A 27,391-nucleotide genomic window follows, 5' to 3' on the forward strand; every position below is an offset into this window, starting at 1 on the left:
CAGTTTGTGCAACTTTTTAGAAAAGTGCCAGAGTTCCTTAAATATAACATAATAAAAACGCGACAAAGATTTTTTCACATTTGAATATTATGATTTTCAAAATCATTTTTTCTTCCTGTTGTTGCATTTAAATATTTATTTTTTTATTTTTTTTTTCAATATTTTGATAATGGCTTTGACGAAATAGCAAAAACAGGTCGCCTATTAAGGCGATCTTATCGTCTTTATAGACGACATTAAGGTCGTCTTTATAGACGACATTAAGGTCGTCTTTATAGGCGACATTAAGGTCGTCTTTATAGACGACATTGAGGTCGTCTTTATAGACGACTCTAGATCGTCTATAAAAACGACTTTAAGATCCTCTATAAAAGCGATTTTAAGCTCGTCTAAGAAGACGACTTTAAGGTCATATGTTAAGGGGACTCTAAAGTCGTCCAATTACGCGACTATAAGGTCGCCTATTAAGGCGATTATAAAGTCGCCTATTAAGGCGACTATAAGGTCGTACTTAAAGACGGCTTTAAGGTAATTTATTACGCACACTTTTTCCACCACTTTTCGACACTGCTAGTAAACGTATTTTCCTTATCTATTTCACACATAGATTTGAAATTTGTCAAGCACACTGTGTTTACTTCAAAATGTTATTTTTGAAAGAGTTTTAAACTGCCAAAATATGGGTCTTGGTAGTTACTTCTTTACACGATTTGTGGATTAATTCAAAAATAAGCCATTATACAATCAATTAAATAAAAAAAAAAAAAACAAATATTTAGCTTGCAACAGAAGTAGTTGTTCAAATAAAAACAAATATTTTTTTTGTTAAATTAAACCATTTTTTCCATCGTTCACATCATTCGTTGTGCAAGTAGTAATATTTAGATTTTCTTTTGTTAGATTATCTTGAGTTTTTTGTTTTGTTTATCATCAATAGAATACAGTTTGTTATTGTTTTCTTTGTTGTTTGTTTGTTTCATTCATACGATCTCTTGGGTCGATAGCTCATTCATTCATTTCATTTTTGTGTGTGTTTAAGAAATTTAATTCTTCTCCATACAGTTTGTTTGACATGCATACATTTTTTTGTTTGTTTTGTTTGTGTTCTTTGCTAAATTTTTAAGATAAAAACAATTAATTATTTACAACCATACGTTTACCAACTCTTGGTTTTATAGTTTCCGAAATTTGCCACATTTCCTCCTCACCCAGGAAGTTTTCGAAATTTTCGAAAAACCTTATAATACGTTCGTTGCGTCGATATGTATAGGAGCTGAAAAAATAAAAAAAAAACATAAATAATACGTTAGTATGAAGGTTTTTAATAACTGTTGTTGATTTGCTTACCATTTCTTAAAACGCTTCATATTTACAATAATTTTGTACTGTTGCCAACGTTTTGAAAAGTTTACTACACCATCCTTTAAATAATCCGGATTACCCACATGAACAAATGTTAAATCTTGTAGAACAAGGCCACTAAAAAATAAGCAAAATATTCACATTATATTTGATAGTCTAGGGGTCATTATTATATGTAGAATAAATTTGGAGACCTTGAAAATATAAATTTCACATAAAAGTTAAGCCAAGAAAATCACATGTAAATTCAATGGTTACTTTTAAGATTAGTACCCGACTTAGTAGATTCTGTTTGAAAAAAATCCAAACCATAACAAAAGGACACTTATAATAGTGAGGTTAGGTCAAGTTATTTTCAGATGGCCTTTAAAGTATGTGATTATTGTGTCGCTATGTTTTTGCGATTCGAATTATATTTGGATCAATACTCACATATATGGTATACAGGGTGGTGATGTCTCCTCCAAAGCTTTACGATAATTTCGAAAACTAGAACTTGAATCAATTATATTACAATTATTTTTTAAAGTTTCCTTTATAGACTTGTTCCATTCGAGTCTGAAATAATAACAAAAAACATTACGGTTCTTCCTTATATCCTGACCTATCCACCAATACTGCTTACCTTCTAATGGGTGCTGAGTCTAATGCAGACAATAAGGCCAAATATGAATTATAATTATGTATCTTCTTTAAATGTGACATAATTTTGATGAATTTCTCCACATATTTTTCACGTTCTTTGGCACAGTTTAACATAAGAATCTTTGAACGTACCCAATAGGACATTTTATTAAAATGTTCGGTGAATTTATTTAGATTTGGTGATTTCTCTTCACATTGATCTTTGGCAAAGATTAAAACTTCGGGTATTTCGATTTTTTGGAAAAGTTCTGCATCCAACAGGGTCATTTGTTTGGCAATTTCATTGGCCTTAAAGTCCAATAAACTAGGCGGTACACTGACAGTTGAGAACATATCAGTTGAAGGATAGGCAGGCAGACGTGATTCTTTATAAATATTCACCTGTAAAAAAAATTTGGAAATTGATTAATTCCGCATTCCAGATGTTTGTGGTTGTTGTTTGTTGGTCTTACCTTTTCGACAATTTGTTTACGTAGTAATTTTGCCAAACATAATTGGCCGGAACAAACAAGTTCATAAACAAATTCCACTAATAATGTAAGCAGGTTGGGAGAAGTTAAATCCGTGCAACTGCAATTGAAATAAAGCCAGTAAATAATAATGGTAAATAAATTAAAAAAAAATATGTATAGTGAGCATTAAAAGTGAGTCAAAACTCCCAGGTTTTCTAATTAATATAGCTACCAAAAAACTGCTTTCTACCAACATATCAAAAGGGACATGGGCGAAGTCTCTTTATATCAAAGAATGGAGACTCTAAGAAAGTCAACTTCGAAGGCCGCACCGAGCATAGTACCATACAACTTGTAGTGAACATTTTACAAGCTAACATTGCCGCGAAGTTTTAACCATCATAAGTTATGATGTTATCTCCTTCTGTGTACAAACCAGGCAAACTGGTGGGAAAGTATTTCGATGTTTTTAAACACTATTGCGGTTTTTGTGAATAAAAACTCGCCGTGAGTGTACTCACTTTCTCCTTTAAGTCTCTTACATAATTTTTAATTAATTTTTGTTGGTCTTAACATTATAATGTAGTATGTAGCCTTAAGGCCGAAAGACAAGGCAAATGTGAATTAAAATAAATAAATAAAAGGACGGTGAGACAAAACTCAAGGGGAGTTTTCATTCAAAACAACCCTCTAGTTTGTTGGTATTATATATTATTTATTATTATTTATTTATTTATTCAATAACATTTCGAGTCCTTTAACAGTGGTGAATACTTAAATATAAAGAGTTTAGGAACACATTTCCTTTTCTACTTAGTTATGATATTTATTTGTAACATTAAGAGATATGATTTAGCATATTTATGATGTTTATGTAAGGAAAAAAAAATAAACCTTACTATTGTATTGACTAGATTTGGTGGATTTTTATGTTAAATCCATTTATGAAATGATTTCATTAATGTGAGCATAGCACGAGGATAGACATCTTGCCTCAAAATTGGCCCTAGATTTCTCCAGTTTGTCTCTTACTAGTGGGAATCCAGATAGGGTATGCAGTATTTGCGTAGAATAATGCCAAGGCAGATTAAAAATCATTTTTAATAATTTGTTTTGTGCAATCTGTAATTTCTTGACGTGGTTATTGGCTACTGACGCAAATAACGGTGCACAATAAAACATTATTGGCAGGAAAATTGATTTAATTATCAATTTCTTGTTTTCTTTGTTTAAACCGGATTTACGGTTTATTAGTGGGTACATAATCCTGGTAATCTTATTCATTTTATCGACGACATATGAAATGTGGTCAGCGAAATTGAGTTTTCTGTCCAATATAACTCCCAAGTATTTAACGTTTGCTTCCCATTCAATGCTGTGATTTAGAAATAGTAGTGGTTGTTGCGGCAAATAACATTGTTTTCGTTTTCTTGAAAAATAGATGGCTTGTGTTTTATCCGGATTAACAAGAATTTTCCACTTTGTAAAATAATCGCTTATTTTAACGAGAGCTTCTTGTAGTTGTACTGTTATGGTGTTCGAGTGCATTCCAGAACTAATTATAGATGTGTCATCGGCGAAAACAGATACAACGCAATTACTTAATTGAGGTATATCTGCAGTGTAGATGTTATACAAAATTGGAGATAAACACGAACCTTGAGGACATCCACTTGGTATTGTAATTTGCCTGGATTTAGAATTTTCAAGGTGCACACAGAAGGATCTCTCTATTAAGTAGCTGTGTATAATTTTTGTAATTTGAAGGGGAAATCCAAACTTCTCCATTTTGAATATTAAGCCATTATGCCAGACGCCATCAAAAGCAGCTTTTATGTCTAATAACACCATGCCGGTAGACAGTGACTTGTTAAAATTGTTTTTAACCATATTTCTTATTTTAACTAGAGGATAGCATGTGTTAAGGTGTCTTCGAAAACCGTATTGTTGTGGTGGCAATATGGTGCGCGTCTCAATAAAATCATTTAGATGTTCCTGTATGATTTTCTCAAAAATTTTACTGACAGATGACAGTAAACTAATTGGTCTGTATGACTTTGGATCATCATAAGGCTTGCTTATTTTATGAATAGGAATTGTTTTTGAAAGCTTCCATTCACGAGGAAAATAACATTGTTTTAAACAGGCATTTATTATGTTTGTTAGATATTTTGCTCCAGCAATTGGCAACATTTTCAAGCATTTGTTGCTAATCCCATCCATACCAGGCGCTTTTTTGTTTTTTAATTTTTTAATTAAACTTAAGACTTTTTCAATGGACGTGAATTTCAGACTTTGTGGATCTGGTCGTGCATTCCTTATGCAATTGACAGTATCATTTACTTGGTTAATGGTATTGACATCGCTAAGTGAGGAAGATATGTTATGGTTGTTTAAAAACGTTTCAGCTAAGACCTCACATTTTTCCTCTTGCGTAAAAACCATCTTATTATTCACTTTAAGAGGTGGAATAATATTTTTCTTTTTCCTCAACACCTTTGATATTTTCCAAAAAGGAGATGAGGCTTTTTCCATTTCAGTTAATTTTTTATTCCAATTCTTGTTTCGAAAATGGGATAATTCAATATTAATTTTTTTACTAAGCACATTCATTTGGTGTCTGTCATCTGAATCCCTAAAACGCTTCCAATTTCTTTTATAAATGTTTCTGAACTGAATCATTTCTTTGATGTGTTGAGGTATTTGTATAGGTTTATTGTGGAATTTAGTTTTCGGTACGCTAATTTCAATAGCCTCGTTAATAATGTCAGTAAAATTTTTTTAGCAAATAGTCAATATTTGATTCTGACGTGTCCACTATTTGGCTTAAATTTGATTTTTCGGTGATGTACGATTTAAATCGTTTCCATTTGGCTTTTTTGAAGTTATAGAAAAAATTTTCATTCGTATAAATGGAAGAGTTTAGCTCTATTTTTACTGGGAGATGATCCGAGGACAGATGATTTATAGCTTTTACAGAGCATACATAATTAGGAATATCAGTCAGCAGAATGTCCAGGGTTGATGGTTGTCTTCTGGGATCAGCAGGGATATACGTAGAGTCTTGTGGGTACATAACATTAAATGAACTAGTTTGTATCTTATCATGAAGGAGGTTACCCCAGACATTATTTCTTCGACAACCCCAGTAATGTTGTCTGCAGTTGAAATCACCTCCAAGAATTATGTTTTTAGCGTTTGTCATTTTGTGTATATCAGACAGGAATTGATGTTGTCGTTGTGAATCCCGAGTTCCTCCTGGGAAATAGCAAGCGTATATATCTATTGCAGTATTATTAAGACAAATCTGGATACCAATATTTTCTATTAGATTTGTATCAAAAGGTTTTAGCATCTTATGTCGTATGTTTTTTCTAATTAATAAGGCAACACCACCTCCTCTTCTACCGGGACGATCGTTGCGATAACATACAAAGAATTGATTTTTAATGGTAACTGTTGAGTTTAGCCATGTTTCGCATAAAAGACAAATGTCGATTTCGTTGCTGTTTAGAAATTGAAAAAGTTCTTCCTGTTTATTTCTTAAGCCTCGGGCATTCCAGGAAATTATTTTTAATGATTTGTAGTTCAATTTAAAAATTTGAGGGCTAATCCAGTTATGACTTCGAACTGGTCAAGTTTTGTTTTACAATTTCTTAATTTAGAAATTAATTCATAAGTTAGCGTTGTCAATTCATCGCTAGAAAACAAATCATTTGGTTGGGCTTGTTGAGTATTTGTCCAACTATTTAGAGGGGGCAAAACTTGGTTGAGTTTATTTGGAAGCTGGTCTCCACGGTTTTGATACTGTGGATAATTAGAGTGGTTACGAGTAATCCTTTTCGGATTCAATCTTTCTCTTATTTCGATGTATTTCAATCTACTCGGACATTCGGAAGAAGTTGACTTATGATCACCACCGCAATTTGCACATTTCGAAACGGTGTCTTTACATTCCATAGTCGAGTGATTTCCTGCACAATTGGCACAGAAAGTCTTAACTCTGCATCTGCTGGAACCGTGCCCAAACATTTGGCAGTTATGGCACTGAGTAATTTTATTTTGTCTGGGTTTTTGATATTCCCATGTTACTTGGATTTTCTCCACTCTGGAGTAATTTTGCCTAAGTTCCTTTATCGTTATAGACTTTCGTTCAAAATAAACAACATAAATTATGTGTTCATCATTATTAACAGTTCTTATAACGATTTTGACATCTAAGCATTTCAATCCCATTTCAGTTAACAAAAGTTTAACTTTTTTGGGATCCATTTTATCCATACCCAATAATATGGCTTTATATGGTTTTTCATATTTAGTTCCATAGGAGAAAAATTGGAAATTAAACTGCGAAGATGCTTTTTCGCAAATTAATTTGTAGTCCTCTTCTTTGGAACAGAGTAATTTTAGACCAATCGATATTTTTTTGATCGAATATTCCGTAACATTTAATATTCTACACATTTCGTGCAGTTGTTCCGTTTTGCATTTCAGCAGTGTTATCGGTGGAATTTTCACCCGTTTAGAATTATCGACGATCACTTCATCAGCAACATCATCATCATCAACCGCTTGCAGCGGGAGAAAATAATTTTGATTCTCAGCACTCTGAGAACTTGATGGTTTAGTCTTTTTTCTCATGTTGGAGACATGAGTAACGGAGTCGTCAACCCGCACTCGCTTAATGTTGTTGTTTACTTTTCTCGTAATATTAGAAATAACTGTGTGATGGTTTTTTATTGTTGACACTTACTAATCCGAAATAAATAACACACGTCTGTACTCGACTAGCAAATGACTGAGAGTGGTATTATATATAGTAGTAAAAGATCCTACCTGATCCCCGTTCCCCAACTCACTTTTAACGCTCTTCTTTCATTATAAATTAATAATTACATATTTCATTATTTTTGTTACTCACGTTAAATCATTTACAACCCTAACAAGCAATGAAAACGTTTCCCTGGCTGCCTTTTGTTTCTGCTCATTTAATTGGCAAAATAATACCGTATAACGATGGGTCAGTTTCTCAATTAATTCGATGGGTTGTATAAATGTACGGAAAGTTGTTATAAATGCTTCAGTGAAAGCTGCAAACAAAGAAGGTAAATGTCAAACAAATCAAATGAATAATTATGCAAATTTATTGAATAACTCACCTTTGTCGGTGTTTTTCAGTACACGACTAGCAGCGTGTACAATTAACGCATCAATATAGCCTCCTTTAACCTCTGGACCTTCTTCATTTTCTTTTTTAAATATTAAATATGGCGTTATGTCAAGCTCTTCCAAAATATTTGGTAAGTGATTGATTTCCTCTGTGGTTAGGGGACTCTGTAAATGATAGAAAAACTTGTTTAGTTAAAGAAATTCTCTTTACGTAATGGTATGGAATACACTGTTGCGGAGTCGAGCTATTTATGATTCGACTCCGACTCCGGTGTCGATTTTATTCATAACTCCGACTCCGGAGCCGACTCCAGAGGTAATTTTCCATATCATAATGGATAAAGTATGTACAACTTTTTTACTTTTAATCAGACTAGAATGAGTCATCTTAAAAATATTTTATTGGTAAATGTAGAAAAATGTTGCCCAGAGTCGGAGTCAAGATATTTTTTCCGACTCGTAGATTCCGAACCCTGATAGAATTTCTGAAATATTTTGGGAACCCGATGATTTTGTCAAAATCATGACAAAACCCTTAACAAATTTAAAATCTTTCTGCCCAAGCGGTGATGGCAAATCACTGTGGTGGGTGGTGTACATCAAAGAACAAATCGATTGAGAATGTCAAATAAAAGTACATATTTATTTATTTATTTATTTATCAACTTTACAATAATTCTAAGCCATCGGGCCAATTTAAATGAATTACATTATATTACATATGTGTATGTTATCACTACTCAGAGTGCATATAAAACTAGGTATATGATATAATCCTATAATTACAAATACTCCAAGCCATAAGGCTAAAAAAAAATACAAATATTTATATTCCCATATACCACACATATACCAGGGGTTTAGTGGAACTAAATTCACAATAAACAGATACACCAAAAATGTCTGTCGGATGTTCTTCAAATAGGCGCCGTCGACTTTATCCTGGGCTGCTCCATCAATGGATGCTATACGAAGTCTATCTACATGCATTATTCGGGATGAGGTCGTTTTAACGTCCTTTCTATCGATGTGCGAAGCTTTGGAGGTCACTTTGGGGTTAACAACAAACCAGAGTAGTTTTGGCTCAACTACGCTCGGGATATTGCAGTCGCCTAAAATGTTATTGGGCGGAAATCGACCGCGCGGTGCAAGACATCTGCCAGTATGTGGCATGGGCCCGCACGACACAAAACACCTTTTCAACTGCCCAGCCAAACCTACTCATCTAACTCCAGTGGATCTGTGGTTACATCTCATCGAAGCAGCCACTTTCCTGAAACTGGAGATAGGCCCAGAGCCAGATTGAACAGAAGAACGAACATACAATCATATTAGTAAACACTGTTACAACAACAACAACTTTGGGGTTAGAAACAGCTTTTTCGGTTTTCTTGGTCTCTCTCTCTCTCCATTCCTACCTTCGGTTCTACATTCTTGCCGCTAAATACCACCTTTGAGTCTGATCGGCTAACCATTGGGTTCTTGGATATCTTCTTTTGCTGGATTCTCCCTGTATCCTTTGGGTTAGGTCTGTTGCGCTCGAAACCGTCTACTCTGTGAATTGACGCTGAAGTAAGTCCATCCAGCACACTGTGACCCTTAGGAGCGGTGTGAGTGATGCCTCTGTCTTTGGTCTCTCACCCAAAAAGAAATCAAAGGGGTGAGTGAGTCAATCAATAATGCTGAACTTCTGAATTGTGAGGGTGATTTCTTTCGTAATTTTCAACTACCTCAGCCGTATCAGTATCCGGCTGACTTCCGTATCGTCAGTTGCTTTACAAATGACTGAAAATCTGCAAAGTATTATGTTTTTTAATGCAGTTGTACTTAACAACGCATTTTTAACGCAGGTAAAAAACAAACAACATTTTTATTTCTGATGTATTTGATTGCATTTTCGAGGAGCAATGTATGCGTGTGCAACTGAAAATTTTTGACAACACAAAGATACTGGCGATACGGATGTCAGCCCCCCTCTCTTTTCGATAATCAAGAAAATCCCCTGTCTACAAACATTCTTAGGAAATTCAACGACTGGCAGCGGTTGGAAGCCTGTTGGATACATTGTTGTTGTTGTAGCAACGCATATATGTTCGTTCGTGTATTATTTCAGTTATCAAGTTCCTCTGTATACAGACTCAAGAATTCTGCAACCTGGACTGGTTGCGTCGATAAAGAATGCACGTGTGGTCCCAATCCACATGCTGGGCATACATATGTTGGGTATCGTGGCGTCAATTCTGGCCCAATACGAATTGAGGCGGCTGCATCGTTTGGATCTTAACTGAGCTAAAACCACTCGTGTTTTCCTTGGCAGCTGGCGTTTTTCTGCTGCGATGGATGGGGGATGGTCTCCAAGTACGGCATTCACACTGTATCTTCGCACTGCTTGTGCAACCATGTTGGTGTGAATGCGATTCAAGCCTGTCCGATAGACTCGTTGATCTAGCGGTTCTCTTTTATACCTTTGGACCTCTCTCTCTCTAGATCATGAAGGTCTCTCCTGACGTGCCTGGGTGGGGGAGCCTCTCACTGCGGTAACACCTAAGCAGGTACTGCATCGTCAACATCTTATTGTGCTGGCGCACCGGTAAAACCTTCGCCTCCTCATGAAGATGGTCCACTGGTGTCACCCTGTTGCAGTCCTCAGGACGGCATTCTGGCAGGTTTAAATCTTCTTCCACTGCGATGCGCTAACCTTTGCAGACCACGCCGGCGCCGCATAGCTTACCACAGACCGGCCTATTGCATTGTAGGTGGTCAACAAGGTTTCTTTATCAGCACCCCAAGTGCTGCCGGCCAGCGACTTGATAACCTTGTTCCTACTTCTGATCTTATTGCAAATGGCTGTGGCATTATGTGTTTGGATGCATTGTTCGTTAGCCTTGCTGTCCCGACCACATCTTGTATAGGGAGGAGTGATATACTGTTTGACTTCTTGGGTAATTTTAAGTGTATTTTCTTTCGTACTTCTCAACTACTTGTAGATTCAACCGCATCAGTTTCCCCCTCTCTTTCCGATAATGAAGGGCATTCTCCGGCAGCGGTTGGAGGGCTGTTAGATACATTTTCCGCTAGCCTTCCTGTCTCGACCGCATCTTGCCAGGGAGTCTGGGCCTAATGAGGTCACAAGTCCGATGACTCATGCTCATCAGATGGAGTTTGAATGATAGTCACATCCATTCCGTCTTCAGATGGGGATGCGCAGGGGATGTTGAGAGCTGCCCGTACAGATTCGCCTAACCTAGTAGTTTCCTATATTGTCCTGTCAGACTGTCGTTAATTTAATTTAGATCAGGGCCCTATTCCACGAAACAACTTATCAACTTTTCATTTTGCACTTAGCAATATTTTTGACAATTCGCAAATTTGTCCGTTCCACAGAACGCCTTTTTTTAAAAGTGATAAGATGCTAATGATAAGCTGGGTTTGCTAAGTTTTCAAAAAATTTTGCTCTCTTTTTTATTTCTGTTCCACAAACGTCCTCTTTGCTAAGTGAAAAGTTGTAACTGCAAAGTGCATTTTGCTAAGATTTTGCAAAAATTGTGCCCCTTCGTTCCACAGAAAACTTTGCATTTTGTTTTTGCAGACCAAATTTTGATAAGTTTGCCTAAAATTTGCGGGGTAAACGTTTGCCAATGTACATTGTTAAAATAAGTAAAGTTTTTAAACGTCACGAAGGGAGATTTTTTTTCGGAAATATTAAACACACGGTAATGCCAAGAAATTATAAGGATCCACCCCCTCTGAACTTTCCTCTCCCAACTTGACAGGATGCGCTCTGTCACCCCAACTGTTCACAATTCTACTGGATGAAATAATGAGGAGTCTGCTCTCAGAGAAGAGGCTTAACATGGAGTTGCCAGGATATTCTGGCAAAAAATCATAAGTAACATAGAGCTGTGGAACCTAATGACCCAGGAAAACATACAAAAGCAGATTAAAAGTAGAAAATGGATATGGATTGGCCACACTTTAAGAAAATATGTTCATAGCATAACCAGAATAGCACTCGAATGGATCACGAAGTCAAGGTCGACCAAGAAACAACACATGGCGACTAACAATAACCCATGAACTATGACTAAATAACCTTAAATAAGAAGATGCAAAAACAACGGCAACTAATCGAGTAAGATGAGGATGCTTTGTGGAAATCCTATGCTCCCAAGAGGAGCAACAGGAGAAAATATATCAAACGTAAACACATCGCAATACAGAATAACCCACCTGATGGGAGCCACCTGTATAGCTTTTTGTTCAATCCCCATTTCCTTTACTCAAGATTTCGAAATTCTCTATAAGAAAGAAGGTTTCCATAATGTCCCCATATTTACTAAAATGTTTTGACGTTTGACGTGCTTCTGTTTTGGGACCATTTTTCGCAGAGTAAAATACGTGGCTTAGACCCACTAAGTTGTGACACCCCAAAAACATGATCAAATTCCACCACAAGTCCTATTGGAGACAACTTACCCTTCTATTATATTCATTGTAATTGACCATTTCCTCAACTTCACTTGTATAATCACCATTCGGTCCCATCTTATCCAGGCTGGGCGATGTTGGTGTTCTCGGCATGGACGTATCATAAACATTTTGCAATTCATGTGAGTGAATGAGACCAGTCTCATCATCATATTGATCACCGACTTCTTCCGATACCGTGGACATCATTTCATTACCACCAGTCATACTTAAGATTCGATGGTCCGATGTCAAATGTGAAGGTTTTGGACTAGGCGGCGGCGTTGTAATAATTGTCGGTGGCGGTACAGAAGAGGATGATGATGTTGTTGACGTTGCTGAGACTCCACCACTTCCCCCTGTTGTTGTGTTTGAATTGTGCCATTGCCTGGAGTTTTTCGGTGGTAATGCAGGTGGTACCTCCTGCAAATCTTTTTGGGCAAATGTTGTAGCAATACTATAAGAAAAGATAAAGAAAGAAGACGAAGGAAATATAATTAGGAAAAGTGGATCTTGTTGATTTAGAAATAACCACACACATACTTCATTGTTTGACTGTGTGTTATGTTACGGTTCAAGTTGTAAGCATGAACGGTGTGACGTTGTGTAGATGCCGAACATATTTCCATATAGGCCAAAACTGTTTATGTTAGAGGGAAGAAGAAAAAAGAAGAAACAAAAAAACAATTTAGTATGTTTGTATGTACTATGTTAGATTGTATGGTTACAACAAATATTAAATAAACATAGCCGAGTATTAATTTCAACATTTGGAATAAAATACAATTGCCTTTGTTTACACAATTTAAATTTAAATATTGTCTAGGTAGGGTAGGTCAAGCAGTTTTCTATATGTTTGCGCCTATATTTCTAATAGCTCTGGGGTGGCCTTCTTTTCAATGCAACAACAAGCTATTCGCTGTTGCTTGCTGCCGTTGTTTTGCTATACTTACCTGAAAATGCCACACTTTGAAACACTAAATAGTTGCAAATATTGATTTAAAGAATTTGAAAAATAAACAAGGAAAAACAAACGTACAAGAAATTCACATACAATTACATATCTTCTATATTATTTAAACAAATATGGATCTCTACTAATTATGGGAAAAAAGATGTTATCTCTGGGAAAATATGTGGGTGGATGGTGTTGTCTGTCTGGCTTCGTATCGATGTTTGTTGTAGTATTTTTTGAGTTATGAATGATGTGACTGACTGCAGAGGTTATTGTTGTTGATTAAGGTGTCTTCGAAGCGCTCTTTGAATTTGATCAACTTTTTTTAAATTAAGTTCTTTTGGTCGATTTTCTATCTAGTTAATTGTACTTTCAAATAACCGAAATGAATAATCATAGACGAGAATCACATACAGAAAAATCACGAATAAAAATTCCGTGCGGAATTTGTTCCTTTTCCCCAATTTCAAAATTTTTTATTTCCATATTTATGCCCAAAACGGGAATATTTTGTCGATTTGACAAGAATACGCCATAATTAAGCGAATCTAGTAGTTTCCAAAGTTTTACAAATATTGGTATTAAAAGAATTTTACTTTTTTAAATTATTTTCCGTGCGGAAAATTCCGAGGGAAATATTCATGATTGCCCTGATAATGTCAAAGATGGCATATTTATTCTGAATTCCTGAAAATGCACCTACATTTTATTGGCGGTCCGTTAAAAGCAAAGGAACAAACATATTGGCGGGATGTAGAGGTTTATCAGTTAACAATTTCCCACATGCAACATCCCAGGATCTTAAATAAGAAAACTTTCAAAGTGGTTTATTACCCTAATAGAGACTTCTGGGTTTCTAAAATAATTTTGGGTCTTTACAATTGTATGCTAATTTCAAAGATTTTACTGTAGAGATCTCAAATGACCGGCCTAATCCTACTCGGCAAGAACAGTCTCCTAAGTCTATTTTAAAACAAAAATAGGGTTGCTAGAAAATTAGAGTATAGATATAGATGCATCTGCCAAGGAACTCAAAAACGATGGTACTACTGTTTTGGCGCTATGGGTCATTGACCGCTGTCTATGGGGTATTGACCGCTATCTGGACGGTCATTACGCCCAAGACTAATTTTTGGCCTTACGTCCGCTGAATGTTATGTTAGGTCGTCGCAGTAAAAGCATCCCGATGTACAATCGAACATAAATGGTACATTGAATATTACACAATATTATTTTATCCATACATCTACACTTTTTACATTTAAAGAGCCATAGTCTCTTAATAAAGTTTCTTAGAAATAATGCAGAACATTTTCTCTGTGTGTTCATTAGAGTAACGTAGTAATGGTGATTTATGACAAATGTACAGTGTAAAATGAGTGGTGAATCATTCAACCATCATCATGTATGTATGTAAATCCATTCAATAACATTTCAAATACTTACTATGCTTCTTTTTCATGGGTAATGGTGGGGGTTCTTCTAAATGGCCATCTAAACCCGAATTGATAGCATTACAGCTGCCGGCAGGCGGCATATCCAAACGTCTTGGATCTAAACTTTGGTGTCTTGCGTACCATTGATTCGTTCGAACATGTCGTCGTAATTCAGGTATTTCAGTAGAGCTGCAGAGGGTAAAAAACGTTCAAATTAATACGAATCTTTTTTTGAAAAAATCCTATTGGGGGGACTTTAAAAAAATATTGTTAAGAGATCCACGCTTGTTGGAGATCCTAAAAGTATTTTTAAAAAAAATCTACGTTTGGCGGGGACCCTAACAAAAAATATTGTTAAAAACCTACCCTAGGTGAGGCCCTAAAGAAAATATTGTTAAACAAGTAAAAAAGTGTCAGTCGGCTTTGCCGACAGATATATACCCTCAGCCAATGTGAAGTGAAACTTTCACCTACGGACAGACCGAAGGTATAGAAGGTCTCTTCAGAATTTTGTGGCCCTTTTTGGACATTTGAACTTGCCGACAAAAAATGTGGATTAGGAATTAACTGCACTAAGACACAAATGTTGAACCTTTGTGGGGGAAGTAAAACTAAATTTTGAAAAAAATTTTTGGAGATCCAAAGTTTGGACCAAATTGGTTGCCCCATTCAAGTGATATCGCCAAAGCATTTTAGTGACATTTTTTAAATATTGGGGAGAAGTACCGGAAGTTGTGAACCGGTATTGCCCCATGAAACTAAGTTTGGATATAATATGACGAAGACCAAATGTTGGACCAAATCGGTTGAAAATTTCGAGAGTTACCGTGCTCTCCGACAGCCACATATGGTGACATAGGGATTTTTTACACCTTTCGGGCTGTTTTCCTAATAAATATGGACTTGCCCCTGAAAAAACTTTTACCGTCGTAATGGAGGTAGCGAATGCAAATCGCTTCAACAAAAATCAAAGTGATTCGAGAGCAGGTCTTAAAGTGAACTTCTCCGAAAATGTGTGTGAGAGGTAAAAGAAGGAGTAGACAAATATAGTGCATATTCGAACCTGATCTATATCTGGTAGATATATTACGATGTGCAAAGTATGGATTACATCGGTCACTCCCTTCAAGAGTTATCGTGCGCACAATTTTTCCGAACATATTTGAACTTTTGTGGGGGAGGTACCTGAAGGAGTGGACCGATATGGCTTATCTCCGAATTTAAACTATGTTTGGACAAAATATTACGAAGGCCAAATTTTGGACCGAATCTGCAGATCCGTTCGAGAGTTATCTTGCGCTCCAACCACTACACACGGTGTCATAGGGGCTCTTTGCAACTTTTAGGCTATTTTCTCAGGAAGTATGGACTTGCCCCTGATGAAACTTGTACCGTCGTATGGGGGGCAGTGAATACAAGTTGTTGCAACAAAAATCAAAGCGATTCGAGAGCAGGTCCTAAACTGAACTTTTCCGAAATTTTATGTGGGAGGTACCCGAAGGAGTGGACCGATTTGGTAGAAATATCACGATGTGCTAAGTATGGACCAAGTCGGTTATTCCCTTCAAGAGTTATCTTGTGCACAAATTTTCCGAACATTTTCAAACTTTTGTGGGGGAGGTACCGGTAGGAGTGGACCGACATAACCCATCTTCGAACTTAAACTAAGCTAGGACAAAATAATGCGATAGCCAACTTTTGGACCAAATCGGTTCATCCGTTCGAGAGTTATCGTGCGCACCAGCCAGCCAGACAGACAGACGGACGGACATTGCTCAATCTACTCCAAATTGTCTGAAACACATTTCGTCCAAACATACCATTATTTCGATGAGGCACATTTTGCCCGTATGAAAGTGTATATACCCTCGTTAGCATAAATGCTGAGGGTATAAAAATCTACATTTGGTGGTGACCCTAAAGAAAATATTGTTAAAAAATCTACGCTTGGTGGGGACCCTAAAAAAATATTGTTTTTTAACAATCTACGCTTCGTGGGGATCCAAAAAAACACTTTTAAAAAAGCTACGCTAGGTGGGGACCCTAAAAAAATATTATTAAAAAATCCATGCTTGGTGGGGACCCTAAAAAAATATTTTTAAAAAATCCATGCTTGGTGGCGACCCTAAAAAAATATTTTTTAAATATCCACGCTTGGTGGAGACCCTAAAAATATTCTTAAAAATCCACACTTGTGGAGACAAAACAAAAAATTTTCTTAAAAATCCACACTTGTGGGGACAAAAAAAATATTCTTAAAAAATCCATGCTTGGTGGGGACCCTAAATTTTTTTTAATATCCACGCTTGGTGGAGACCCTTGTGGGGAAAAAATATTCTTAAAAATCCACACTTGGTGGAGACCCTTGTGGGGAAAAAAATATTCTTAAAAATCCACACTTGTAGGGACAAAAATAATATTCTTAAAAAAATCCACGCTTGTTGGGGACCCAAAAAATATTCTTTAAAAATCCACGCTTGGTGGGGACCCTAAAAAATATTCTTAAAAAATCCATGCTTGGTGGAGACTCTAAAATATTCTTAAAAATGTTTTTTTAACAATCTACGCTTCGTGGGGACCCAAAAAAATACTTTTAAAAAAGCTACGATTGGTGGGGACCCTGAAAAATATTCTTAAAAAAGCTACGCTTGGTGGGGACCCTAAAAAATATTCTTAAAAAATCCATACTTGGTGGAGACCCTAAAAAATATTCTTAAAAATCCACACTTAGTGGGGACAAAAAAAAATCTTAAAAATTCCATGCTTGGTGGTGACCCAAAAAATATTCTTTAAAAATCATCCACGCTTGGTGGGGACCACTTACTTATCCGGTGTATCCGATTCATACGAAGATACTTTCGTAAGGCGTGAAATTTTTGGTGGTAATGCCGGTGGTATTTCATTTGTCAATGTTGCCAGTATATCCTCTGTAGAGGTTATATCTAGGCTATTTGTTTGTTTGATGGCACTACTTGTGCTACTGCATGTCGTGGTGGACATTGCCTGTAATTGTTCCAATAACTTTTTCTCAGCCTCAAATTGATCAGGCGATGAAATGCGCCGTTCATCATCATTTAAGATGCGCATTGCTGTCGCCGATGTTTCCGATATGCTGCTAGTACTTGTACTTGATATGCATACCGATTCGGTTTTCTTGGTGCAACTGTTGCTGCCGCTAAATAGTTGTGGATTAAGATGTTGTTGAAAGAATTCGTCATTGATGCTGTTATTACTGCACATATATGTTAGCTCAGATGATGAGTTACTCGATTTGGTGGAGGAATGAAAACTAACATCTGAGGAAATTTTCGAATAGCTTTGGGCTGAAGTACGTATCGAACAATTTGAATGGAAACCTAAAGCGAGAGAGAGAGATAATATTTAAATTAGTTAAATTAATTTAGAAATGAAGGAAACAACAATAATATTAAACAAAGAAAAAACACTGGACAAAATAATAAAAATTCATGCAAAACACAAGGAAAACAAATCAATAGAACTAAAAAAACATTATTAGCTGGCACACAAAGTATTAATGCTAACAACTAGAGTAGGTGTAAGTATGTAATAAACAATAACAACAGCACAGCATCCAACATTAAGAAGAACAGTGGTAGTAGTATTAAATGACCATGTTTTTGTCTCTGCCTCTACAACAACAACAAGTTAGGAATTTTTAAGAAAAAACACAAAAGACCAAAGTACCCGATTCATTTGAATGCCGATGATTGTTCACTTTGCGCAATTCTGTTTTGCCAATATCTTCATCAAATTCACTGATGATTCCACCTCCTCCAGATGATAAGTCACATTTGCCTGGTTTGTTGGTTATATTGCTTTCAATTGGGTTTTGTTCACTAGATCTGATGGTGGCTGTTCTTAATCCATTGCCATTGTTGCCGCCACCAGCACCAATGCCTTCCATTAGGTTTTCTAAATTTATTTGTAAATTTTGATTAGAAAAAGTTTTCTATTTTTTTTTTTTCAACAAATTCTACTACATTTCTATTAGTTACAGTTCAATATTAAAGCAAAAAAAGGATATGGAAATGAATGTATGATATCCTACACTAACGCCTACACTGAAGAGGCATGCGAATAAATGTGGGTGTAGGGTCATTGGCTCCAATCTTCAATGCATATAGGCCGTGCTAGCCGGGTCAAAACATTTATCATTTTATTTTGACGATGATACATTATAAGTATATTTATCCACTTAGTTATTGTTGCTATTTATTGACATTTACTTTTAAAACATTCTAATATGGCGGTGTGGTTGTGGGTTTATTTGTTTGTAACTGTGGTTAATCGTTAATCACAATCAAATATCATAATATTTATCATCGTATGAATATTTTGAGTAATCTTAAAAATATCCACACACAATTTACAAATCTATTAAAAAACGAACGTCTAAACAAATTGCATATGCAATTAACTTCCAAAAGCTATCTATATCTTATCATTTTACGCATTGTTTTTTTGTTTTTCAACTTGTCATAATTATAACATAATAACAATACCCCTAAACACACAATGTAAACAATGGATGGATGTAGTTTTATGGGCGCTAGACTACTCCTCTGTCACACACACTTAGATTAGATAACTTACTATAGGCCAAATTGTATTCGTGATATTCTTCTTCTTCACGAGAATGATCTAAAGAACATTGACTAGAATTCTCATCCGGTGAACAAGAACGAACTGTTAGACTGAAAAAAGAAACGTACACAATTAGAATAAATATGCAATCATAAAAGAATGTGTGTTATATTTGTGATACTTACTGATCCACACCTAAATCGGCATCTGAATTATTGATACTTGTATCATAATTAGCAAGCGATTGATGATTGACGGGTTGACTGTTTTTCTTTGGCGGTAATGGTGGGGGATTGTGTGATCTGTGAAGCGTAAAAAAGATATTAAAATTATGTTAGAGCATTCGGAAAACTAGAAAATGAGAAAAGACGATGACGACAAATACCTATTAGGCAATGGTGGTTTTGGTGGGGGACTGGATTCTCTTAATATATTTTCAGTACTATATGAAGCATGCATGGGATTTGATGTTGTTTTTTCAAGTATATCCCGTTCTCTGGAAAATAAGAAAGACAAAGAAATGAAAATAGTAAAAATGGGTCATTGATAGTGGGATGGATTTAGGTTCTAGAAGTAATTATAGGGTATCTTTGTGAAATGAAACAACTTTTAAAACACCTTAAGATATTAGAACTAGAACTTGACGATTGATATTTAGTGCCTAATAGTTCTATCCAACTCATCCATCTATACTATTTTATTTGCTGATCATCACGAAATTGTCGATAGAAGTTGTAGAATTAGAAGCAATGGTGTCACATTTTTATGAAATATCATGCTTTAGATCAGTTTTAAATCATTTAAGGGGATGCGCTTCAATTTCATTTTGGGATAGTTTCGACAAATTTATCTCCACATTATCCTCTACTTCTTCTTCTTTATTTGCCTATTCGTTTTACGAATTTATGGTGATCAATGCAGTTACATAAAATGTATTACAGTATGTACGGTATATATATGTATTTATAAGTTGTTGATTATTTCAGCAAATGATTGTCGATTTCTGCACTCGCTGAGTAGAGTTGCAACATCATTTATACCGGTCCATTCCTGAATATTGTTTATCCAAGACTTCTCTTTTCTTCCCCTGGACTGTCTTCCCTCTATTTTGCATCGGATAATGTTTTGGAGTAGTTTGTATTTGTTGTTTCGCATGATGTGTCCAAGATATGCTGTTTTTCGTTTCTTTATTGTACGTATAAGCTCTTTTTCTTGATGTATTCTTTGCAGCACTTCATTGCTCGTTACAAACTTGGTCCATGGTATTTTTAGAATTCGTCTGTAGGTCCACATCTCGAAAGCTTCAAGCTTCTTCATGTCGGCTGCCTTCAGGGTCCACATTTCGACTCCATATAGCAAAACTGACCATACATATGTTTTCAGATATCTTAATTTTGACTTTATATTGATATCATGACTCACAAAAATTTTCTTGTATTTTATGAAAGCTTCTCTCGCCATTTCAATTCTGCTCCTTATTTCGTTTGAAATGCTCCACTTGTCATTTATTGTGGCACCAAGGTATTTAAAACTATGTACTCTTTCCACGTCGATATTTTTTATTTTTAAAGGCGTTTGATTACCCATACTCTCTTTGGAAATAACCATGTACTTAGTTTTTTTAATGTTTATCTTTAAACCGTAGCTTTCACTGCGTGCTGCCAGTCTATGTAGTAGGTATTGCAGTCCTGCAAAGCTATCAGCTAGTATGGTTGTGTCGTCTGCATATCTAATATTGTTGAGAAAAGTACCATTTATAAGAATTCCTTTTTTGATATCGTTGATTGATTCTTGGAATATTCTTTCGGAGTAGACATTGAACAATAGGGGGGATAATATGCATCCTTGTCTCACACCTTTAGATATTACTATGTCTTCTGTACATTCTCCATTTACATCCACATGTGCAGTCTGGTGCCAATACAAGCTTTTTATGCATCGAATTTCATTCTGTCCAATACCAATGGACGTTAGAATCTCTATCAATTTATCATGTTGTACTGTGTCAAAAGCCTTCTCGTAATCGATAAAGCATATGTATACATCTTTTTGAACAGTTTTGCATTTTTGGACTAGGATTTGTAGGGATGAAAGAGCTTCACGTGTTCCCATGCCTTCTTTAAAACCAAATTGGGATGCACCCATAACTTTCTCACACTTCTCATATATTCGCCCATGAATTATTTTAAGAAAAATCTTCAAAGCATGGCTCATTAAGCTGATAAGTCTATAGTCACTGCAGTGTTTCGGTTGGTTTTTCTTTGGAATCGTTATAAACGTTGATCTCAGCCAATCATTTGGGTATTCTCCGGTCTCATATATGTAGTTGAATAGCTTGATCAGGATATTAATGTTATCTCCTTCTATTAACTTTAGTATTTCCGATGGAATCTCGTCAGGACCACATGCTTTTTTAACTTTTAAGGATTTTATCGCTGACTCAATTTCTTGCTTGGTTATAGATGTTCCTTCTGGCGGTTCATTTCTCATCATCTCATAGGTAGATCGGTTCTGGTCGGTAAACAGGAGCTCTATGTAATCTTTCCATATTGCCATCTTTTCCGATATATCAAAAATAGGTTCATTTTCATTATTGTATAGAATTTTTGGTATTGATTTGTGGTATACGCCTGCCATTTCTTTGATTTTCTTGTGAAGATTGAAATCGTCATTTAACTGTTGCAATCTTTCAATCTCCTGGCATTGTCTGTTTATGAGATTATTTTTCGCATTTCTTATTGCAGATTGTATTTCTCTATTTAATTCGTAGTATATTTCGTAGTTTCGATTTTTATGTTTTCGACGTTCCTCCATCAGATCCAGTATCTCCTTTGTCATCCATTCATTCTTTTGTGTTTTTTTATGATTCCTAGATTATTGTCCGCTATGGATTTTAGCGTATTTTTAACAGAATTCCACATCTGTTCACTATCTGTAACTTCAATTCTTCGAAATTCTTGATCAATGATCTCTTTCATTCTTGTCTTAACTCTTGGTTCCTCCAGTTTTCCAGTATTGAGTTTTCCACGTATTGTTCTCTTTGGGTTTCTCTTCAATTTTGCTCGTATTTTTGTCATTAACAGGATATGGGCCGATGGAACATCTGCCCCTGGATATGTGGATGTCTTCATTACAAACGAAGAAAAGCGTTTATTGATCAATATATAATCTATTTGGTTTCTTATTATATTTGTTGGTTTATCTAGAGGGGATTTCCAGGTATACAATCTTCTTTTTGGCAGGCAGAACATTCTATTTGTAATTTTAAACCCATATTCCTGACAGAATTGAATAAGTCTGTCACCTCTATCATTTCTCTCGCCTAGTCCAAATCCTCTACTTAAACGCAGCTTTTTTACCGAAAAGAGTTTACTGCGAGTAATCGGCCAGGGATCGTTAACTTGGCAACAGCTGTACGTCCAGCAAAATTTTCCCGGGGAATGAATCTTAGCTGTTCCAAGTATATACGATAAGCTGTCAGCATTTTTCTGCTATGGATAAACCTGGTGATATCTTTGTTCTCCATTACATTATTCTGCATCTCTAGTTAAACAATTGAAACCATCTAAAAGCGATGCAATGCCCACACATTCCCAATGTTTCAAGCTCGTTTAGCTTTATCGATCAGCCTATTCAAAAAGCAATCATTACTGTTTTGAACAACTTCCTCTTTTGTCACGTTATTGACAATGCAGTACTGATACAAAGCTGATCCTGGTATCCGTTTTGCTGGGTAAGAGTAACGTCATTAGGATCTTTACTACTGGCGACAAAATTTAAATTGCTCTACACAATTCATCTCTGTTTAAATCCTTGACTTGTCTTCAGTAGACGACTATCCAGTATTTTCCAGGCTTGGGGCGGTTTGCTGTGGCTAAAAACAAGGTTTTCCATTTGGTCCAAATAAATTCGATGTAATATGTTGAAAGATAAAATAAAAACTACAAAAGAGAATAAATCTTTAGTCAAACTCTTGACTCTTGGTCCATTCGGCTGATATAAATTAGTCATTCCGATTCCTATAGGTTCGAACGCCTTGGATGTTGTTGCAGCAGCATAGGTTTAAAGCTAGGTTGGCAACCACTGAACGAAACGCTTTTAATTTCTGGTCAATGCGGTATGATTTCGGTTTCTCACAATTTCGATTTCGGTTTCTCAAAAATTCGGTTGGAGGAGATCGTAATTCACACAAAACTTTTCCCTCAATCCTTCTAATAATCTTCAATTTTGGCAATGACGTCACTTCAGCACTGATGTCTGGTCCAATACGACTCATTATCCACTCGTCTGCTCTAAGTGCGTCATTCCGGTCTCTAAAAACGACGGCTGGAGGAGATCGTAATTCATACAAAACTTTTCGATCGCTCGTTCCAAAAATAACATGTAGGTTCGCCAATGACGTCACTTCCAATTCGGACCTAAAATCATTCATCAAAGTTTCTTCATTTTGGTTGACCAATGTGAAAAAAATTGGAGTTGTGTATCCGCTCAACGACGCAATAACTATCTGGATATTACTTTCGACAGATGTTGTATCCATTTCAGTAAAATTGTCCTTCTGTATCCAGATTCAGAAATTCTGCAACCTGGACCGGAGTGGGTTTAGATGGGCAACGTACCAGTGTCCACGAAGTATGTTTGTTGGATAGCGTATTGTCAATACGGGCACAATAGGAAATAAGACGGCTTCGCCGTACGAATCATACTAAAATCATTCGGCCTTGCAGCTGGCGTTCTACTTTTGAGATGGATGGGCAGTAGTATCCTAGTACGGCATTCACGGTATATCTTTGTATCAGTATTAACGTTATTTACGAAACATTGATCTAGGGGGTCGTTTTTATATCTTTGAACCTCACCCTATAGATCATAGAGATCTCTCCCATTCCTTAAGACTGTGACTGCATCGGCAACCCCTTCTCGCTCTGATGAGTTGGTGAAATCGTCGCTCCCTGCTGAGATGGTTCGCTGGTTTCATGAGGAGAAACCATGTTGGAGTCCTTACCTCAGCATTCTAGCAGGTTTAAATTGTCTTCCACATTTTCAAACCACACTGCTTTATAAGAGATCAATAAGGTTTATTTGTCAGCACCATAAGTTCTGTTGGCCAGGACTTCAGGACCTTGTTTATGCTGCTCAGCTTTTCGCAAATAGCAGTGGCTTGCACCGACGACTTATTTCGGATCAACAGGTATAGACGGTTGAAGTAAAAGAAACATATGATAGTTCAGTTCGAGTTCAGCTCAATGTTCCCTCAATATCATGCTATTATGGTTAATTAAGTCGGAATTATTTTTAATGTAACTGAAAACAACGTGTTGAAAGAAACTAATGGAGGTTATTTCTACTTAATGTTTCAACTTAAAGCAGAATGTGAGAAAACTCACGGGGAATTTACATTCGGAATAACTCCCATTTTGTTTTTTGGGGTAGGTAGTGGTCAGAAACGTACATATTTGTAATGTCTGGAAACTGTAAGGCATCACTTCCTGCAAAACTAGACGTATCTTCCCTACAGCTCAAAGTCCTACACGGGAATGCTTGTGGGTGCACATAATGCAAAAAAGAAAGTTGAGACCAACGACTTTGCAAATTAAAATTAGACGAAATTGTTTTGAAGGAAAACTTCCCCCGGCGTGATATCATTCCATTTCTTACTAACTGATGAATATGTTCTTTAATTTCTAGGCTGTTATGGAACATTATTCCATGGTGTTTCAAGTTTTAGGGAATGTCCAAAAAAATAAACCCAACTTACTTTGGTGTCAATGTTATATCCGGCAGAGATGTACGTTGTCCAGCAACTTCAACTGAGGGACGCATTAACAAGTTATGGGTATTATTGGAACCAATGCCTGTTGTTGTGGGCGTTTGGGCTTCTGTGGCATTAACATCATATTGAAATGTCAAATCTTCACGTTCTTTTAAGCTTTGTTGGGCCAGTGCTGCCAAATTCTATATGAAAAAAGGAGCAAAGAAAAATTCAATATTAAATATTCTGGTTCTTAGTCTTCTTTAAAGATTTGTATGCAAACCCACCCAAATCTGTCTTACACTTACCCTTACGGCTTCCTCAAGTAAATCAACAATTTCCCGTACATTATCATTACTCAACGATGCACATTCCTCGGAATCTTCGCATAGCATAACTTCATCACAAAGCTTGATCAGTTTACCCAACGAGTGGTAGACTTGTTGTGTAGCCGACAATAGAGTGGTGTTGTTTTCATTCAGCGTATACGTTTGAATAACTAAAACGACATGAAAGTACATATTTGGAATTATTAGTCATTGATAATGTTGCTATGAACGACGTACGTCAATGGCGTTTTAATTACGTTATTGGCATTTGAACAAGGGATTGAATTGCCGACTTAACTTACCTGTAAACATGCTGGCTGTTGTTTCCAATATTACCGTACCATTGCCAGGCAAAACCTCCAATTTCTTTTTGAGTATAACATCCTTGAAATGTTTCAAGGCGTTTGTTATATCCTTAACAAAGTTATCAAGTGATTGGGCTGACTTTGCCATTTCTTCAGCTGTGGGCGGTGGTTTATTTTTATGCCTGGGACTTTGGGGAGAATGGGATCTAAAATCAATATAGAATTTTAGTTTACAACCAGAAACTGCAGCATGCCTTTACAGCTTACCTTCCTAATGTGTTCGTGGGGGTACGCATTAAAGAAATTTTCTCGAAAAGATCGTCTTTAAACGATCTAGCTCGCCTTGCCAATTTAGTTCCCTTCAAACTGTTCTTATGGCCCGATGATCCTGTCGTATTATTGCCTACCAACGGCGTACTGGTCTGTTGGGTGGGCGTGGCTGGCGAAGTATTTGGCGAACCATACAGATTCGACTGTGACGACAGGGACGAATTTGGCGTGGACGGAGTGCTGATGACGCTATCTGCAAATGTGCACAATAAATCACAATTATTTTCGAATTACTTTTTTCGGATACTTCAATTATCACGCGGAGTAGTAGAAAATTCACACTTCTAAGACAACACCACAAAAACAAAAATAGATCATCACATTTGCAAATGTTAAAAATATACTAGGATTTCGATTTCCCCCCACAAATTAATGGCTGGCTGGCTTGACCCCACCACCCATCCTTACTCTATTCGTATTATGATGTTTGCGTGTGTGTGTTTGTAGTTAAATGTCACAGTACACGGGAGCAAACGATGACGACGTTGATGAAGACGGGAGGGATAAAACAGATCACACTCGACAAGATTATTCTTGTTATCTCTGGATAGATGGATGCTGTGTTGCTGCTTGTGATTTCAAAGATACGAGCAAAAAACTTTCATTGCAGATAACTTCACTACACCGTTCGTTCGTCGTTGATTGTTATGCCCGTTTGTTTAGATAAAAAACACTTACACTTGGCTTAGACAACAAGCAAATATTTGAAATATTTTTTCTTCCGCAAGCAATGATCGGGTTAGCGCACACGTAAAATAACTTATTGGTGTCCGCCGTTCGCTTTGGATAGGAATAAAATGTTGTTTTTTGTTTAATATCTTGTGATGAATCAATTGTTCATAGTAGTAGATACATTATTTTATTTCATTGTAGTACCCCCGCCGCACACACATACGCGCTCGCACCCACAAAAACAACATACACTCTTGTATCTGCTCTCACGGGTCTTACGGATCTGGCTCTGTCACACTGCAGGCACACACAATCATACATTCTCCTAACATTTATGTGGCGTAGAAGAAAATGTGTGTGTACCATATCCATACCTTGCATCATTTTAACAGCCTCCTCCGATTGTTTTCGCAATAATTCAATTAATTTTCAATATTTTCACTTCGTCCACTTTATTGTTTAACAAATTGTGGCATTTTTATAAATTATTTGCACAATTTTCTTAATTTTTAACTGAGATTCGACGGAGCACAATAAAATATTCTCGCTTGTAGGTGTGAGTGTATCCTAGGGATATGTAAGTCGACTTGGGATTAATCTATTAGTCGATTTTTTAGTTTGAAAAGTCCAAAAATCGAAGTCGACTTTTAGTTATACAGAAATTTAAAAATCGACTTAAAATTTTCCAACCCACAATAGGTCTGTACGATAACCCAAAAGTTTGTACAAACTTTTACAAAATGCTGTTCGAAAACAACCTTGTAAAGTAAAAGAGAGCTAATTTGGAGAGAATTTTGGAGCGACTGACAGTCAACGTACTTTTACGACATTTTTCTGGCAAATAAAAATATTTGTTCGGCCATAAATGTTTAAAATACAATGTGCAAAGTATTATTTACAGATTAGACTATG

General features: G+C 36.2%; 1 protein-coding gene across 8 annotated transcripts; it reads right to left on the minus strand.

The window, feature by feature from the left end:
• Nucleotides 1–1,025: 1,025 nt before the first annotated feature.
• Nucleotides 1,026–27,182, minus strand: C3G (C3G guanyl-nucleotide exchange factor). 8 transcript variants are annotated; one of them, XM_073977980.1, is made up of 21 exons: nt 26,854–27,058; nt 25,745–26,000; nt 25,475–25,683; nt 25,152–25,342; nt 24,850–25,046; nt 19,477–19,587; nt 19,277–19,393; nt 19,101–19,201; nt 18,192–18,419; nt 17,311–17,842; nt 14,497–14,675; nt 13,049–13,072; nt 12,639–12,735; nt 12,105–12,552; nt 7,619–7,793; nt 7,381–7,549; nt 2,460–2,577; nt 1,988–2,388; nt 1,795–1,920; nt 1,348–1,479; nt 1,026–1,273 (listed from the first exon to the last, which is right to left on the minus strand). In XM_073977980.1, exons 1-21 carry the CDS (start codon nt 26,861–26,863, stop codon nt 1,135–1,137), a joined length of 3,960 nt encoding a protein of 1,319 aa, XP_073834081.1. In that variant the 5' UTR covers nt 26,864–27,058; the 3' UTR covers nt 1,026–1,134. The 8 variants fall into 8 exon arrangements, with proteins under 8 accessions (XP_073834081.1, XP_073834085.1, XP_073834082.1 ...); XM_073977984.1 differs by lacking the exon at nt 26,854–27,058 and adding an exon at nt 26,486–26,638; XM_073977981.1 differs by lacking the exon at nt 13,049–13,072 and having other exon boundaries at nt 26,854–27,182.
• Nucleotides 27,183–27,391: the final 209 nt, after the last annotated feature.

This window comes from Musca autumnalis, unplaced genomic scaffold (genome assembly GCF_047663935.1).
Source record: "Musca autumnalis isolate F117 unplaced genomic scaffold, ASM4766393v1 scaffold_3, whole genome shotgun sequence".
NCBI classification, from domain to species: Eukaryota; Metazoa; Arthropoda; class Insecta; order Diptera; family Muscidae; genus Musca; species Musca autumnalis.

Coding starts and splice junctions, on each gene's coding strand:
- C3G (XM_073977980.1), bottom strand. Junction 17,843..18,191: donor TCGGCATTCAAATGAATCGG/GTACTTTGGTCT, acceptor CTCTCGCTTTAG/GTTTCCATTCAAATTGTTCG. Junction 1,480..1,794: donor CCACCCTGTATACCATATAT/GTGAGTATTGAT, acceptor CTTATTTTTTAG/TGGCCTTGTTCTACAAGATT.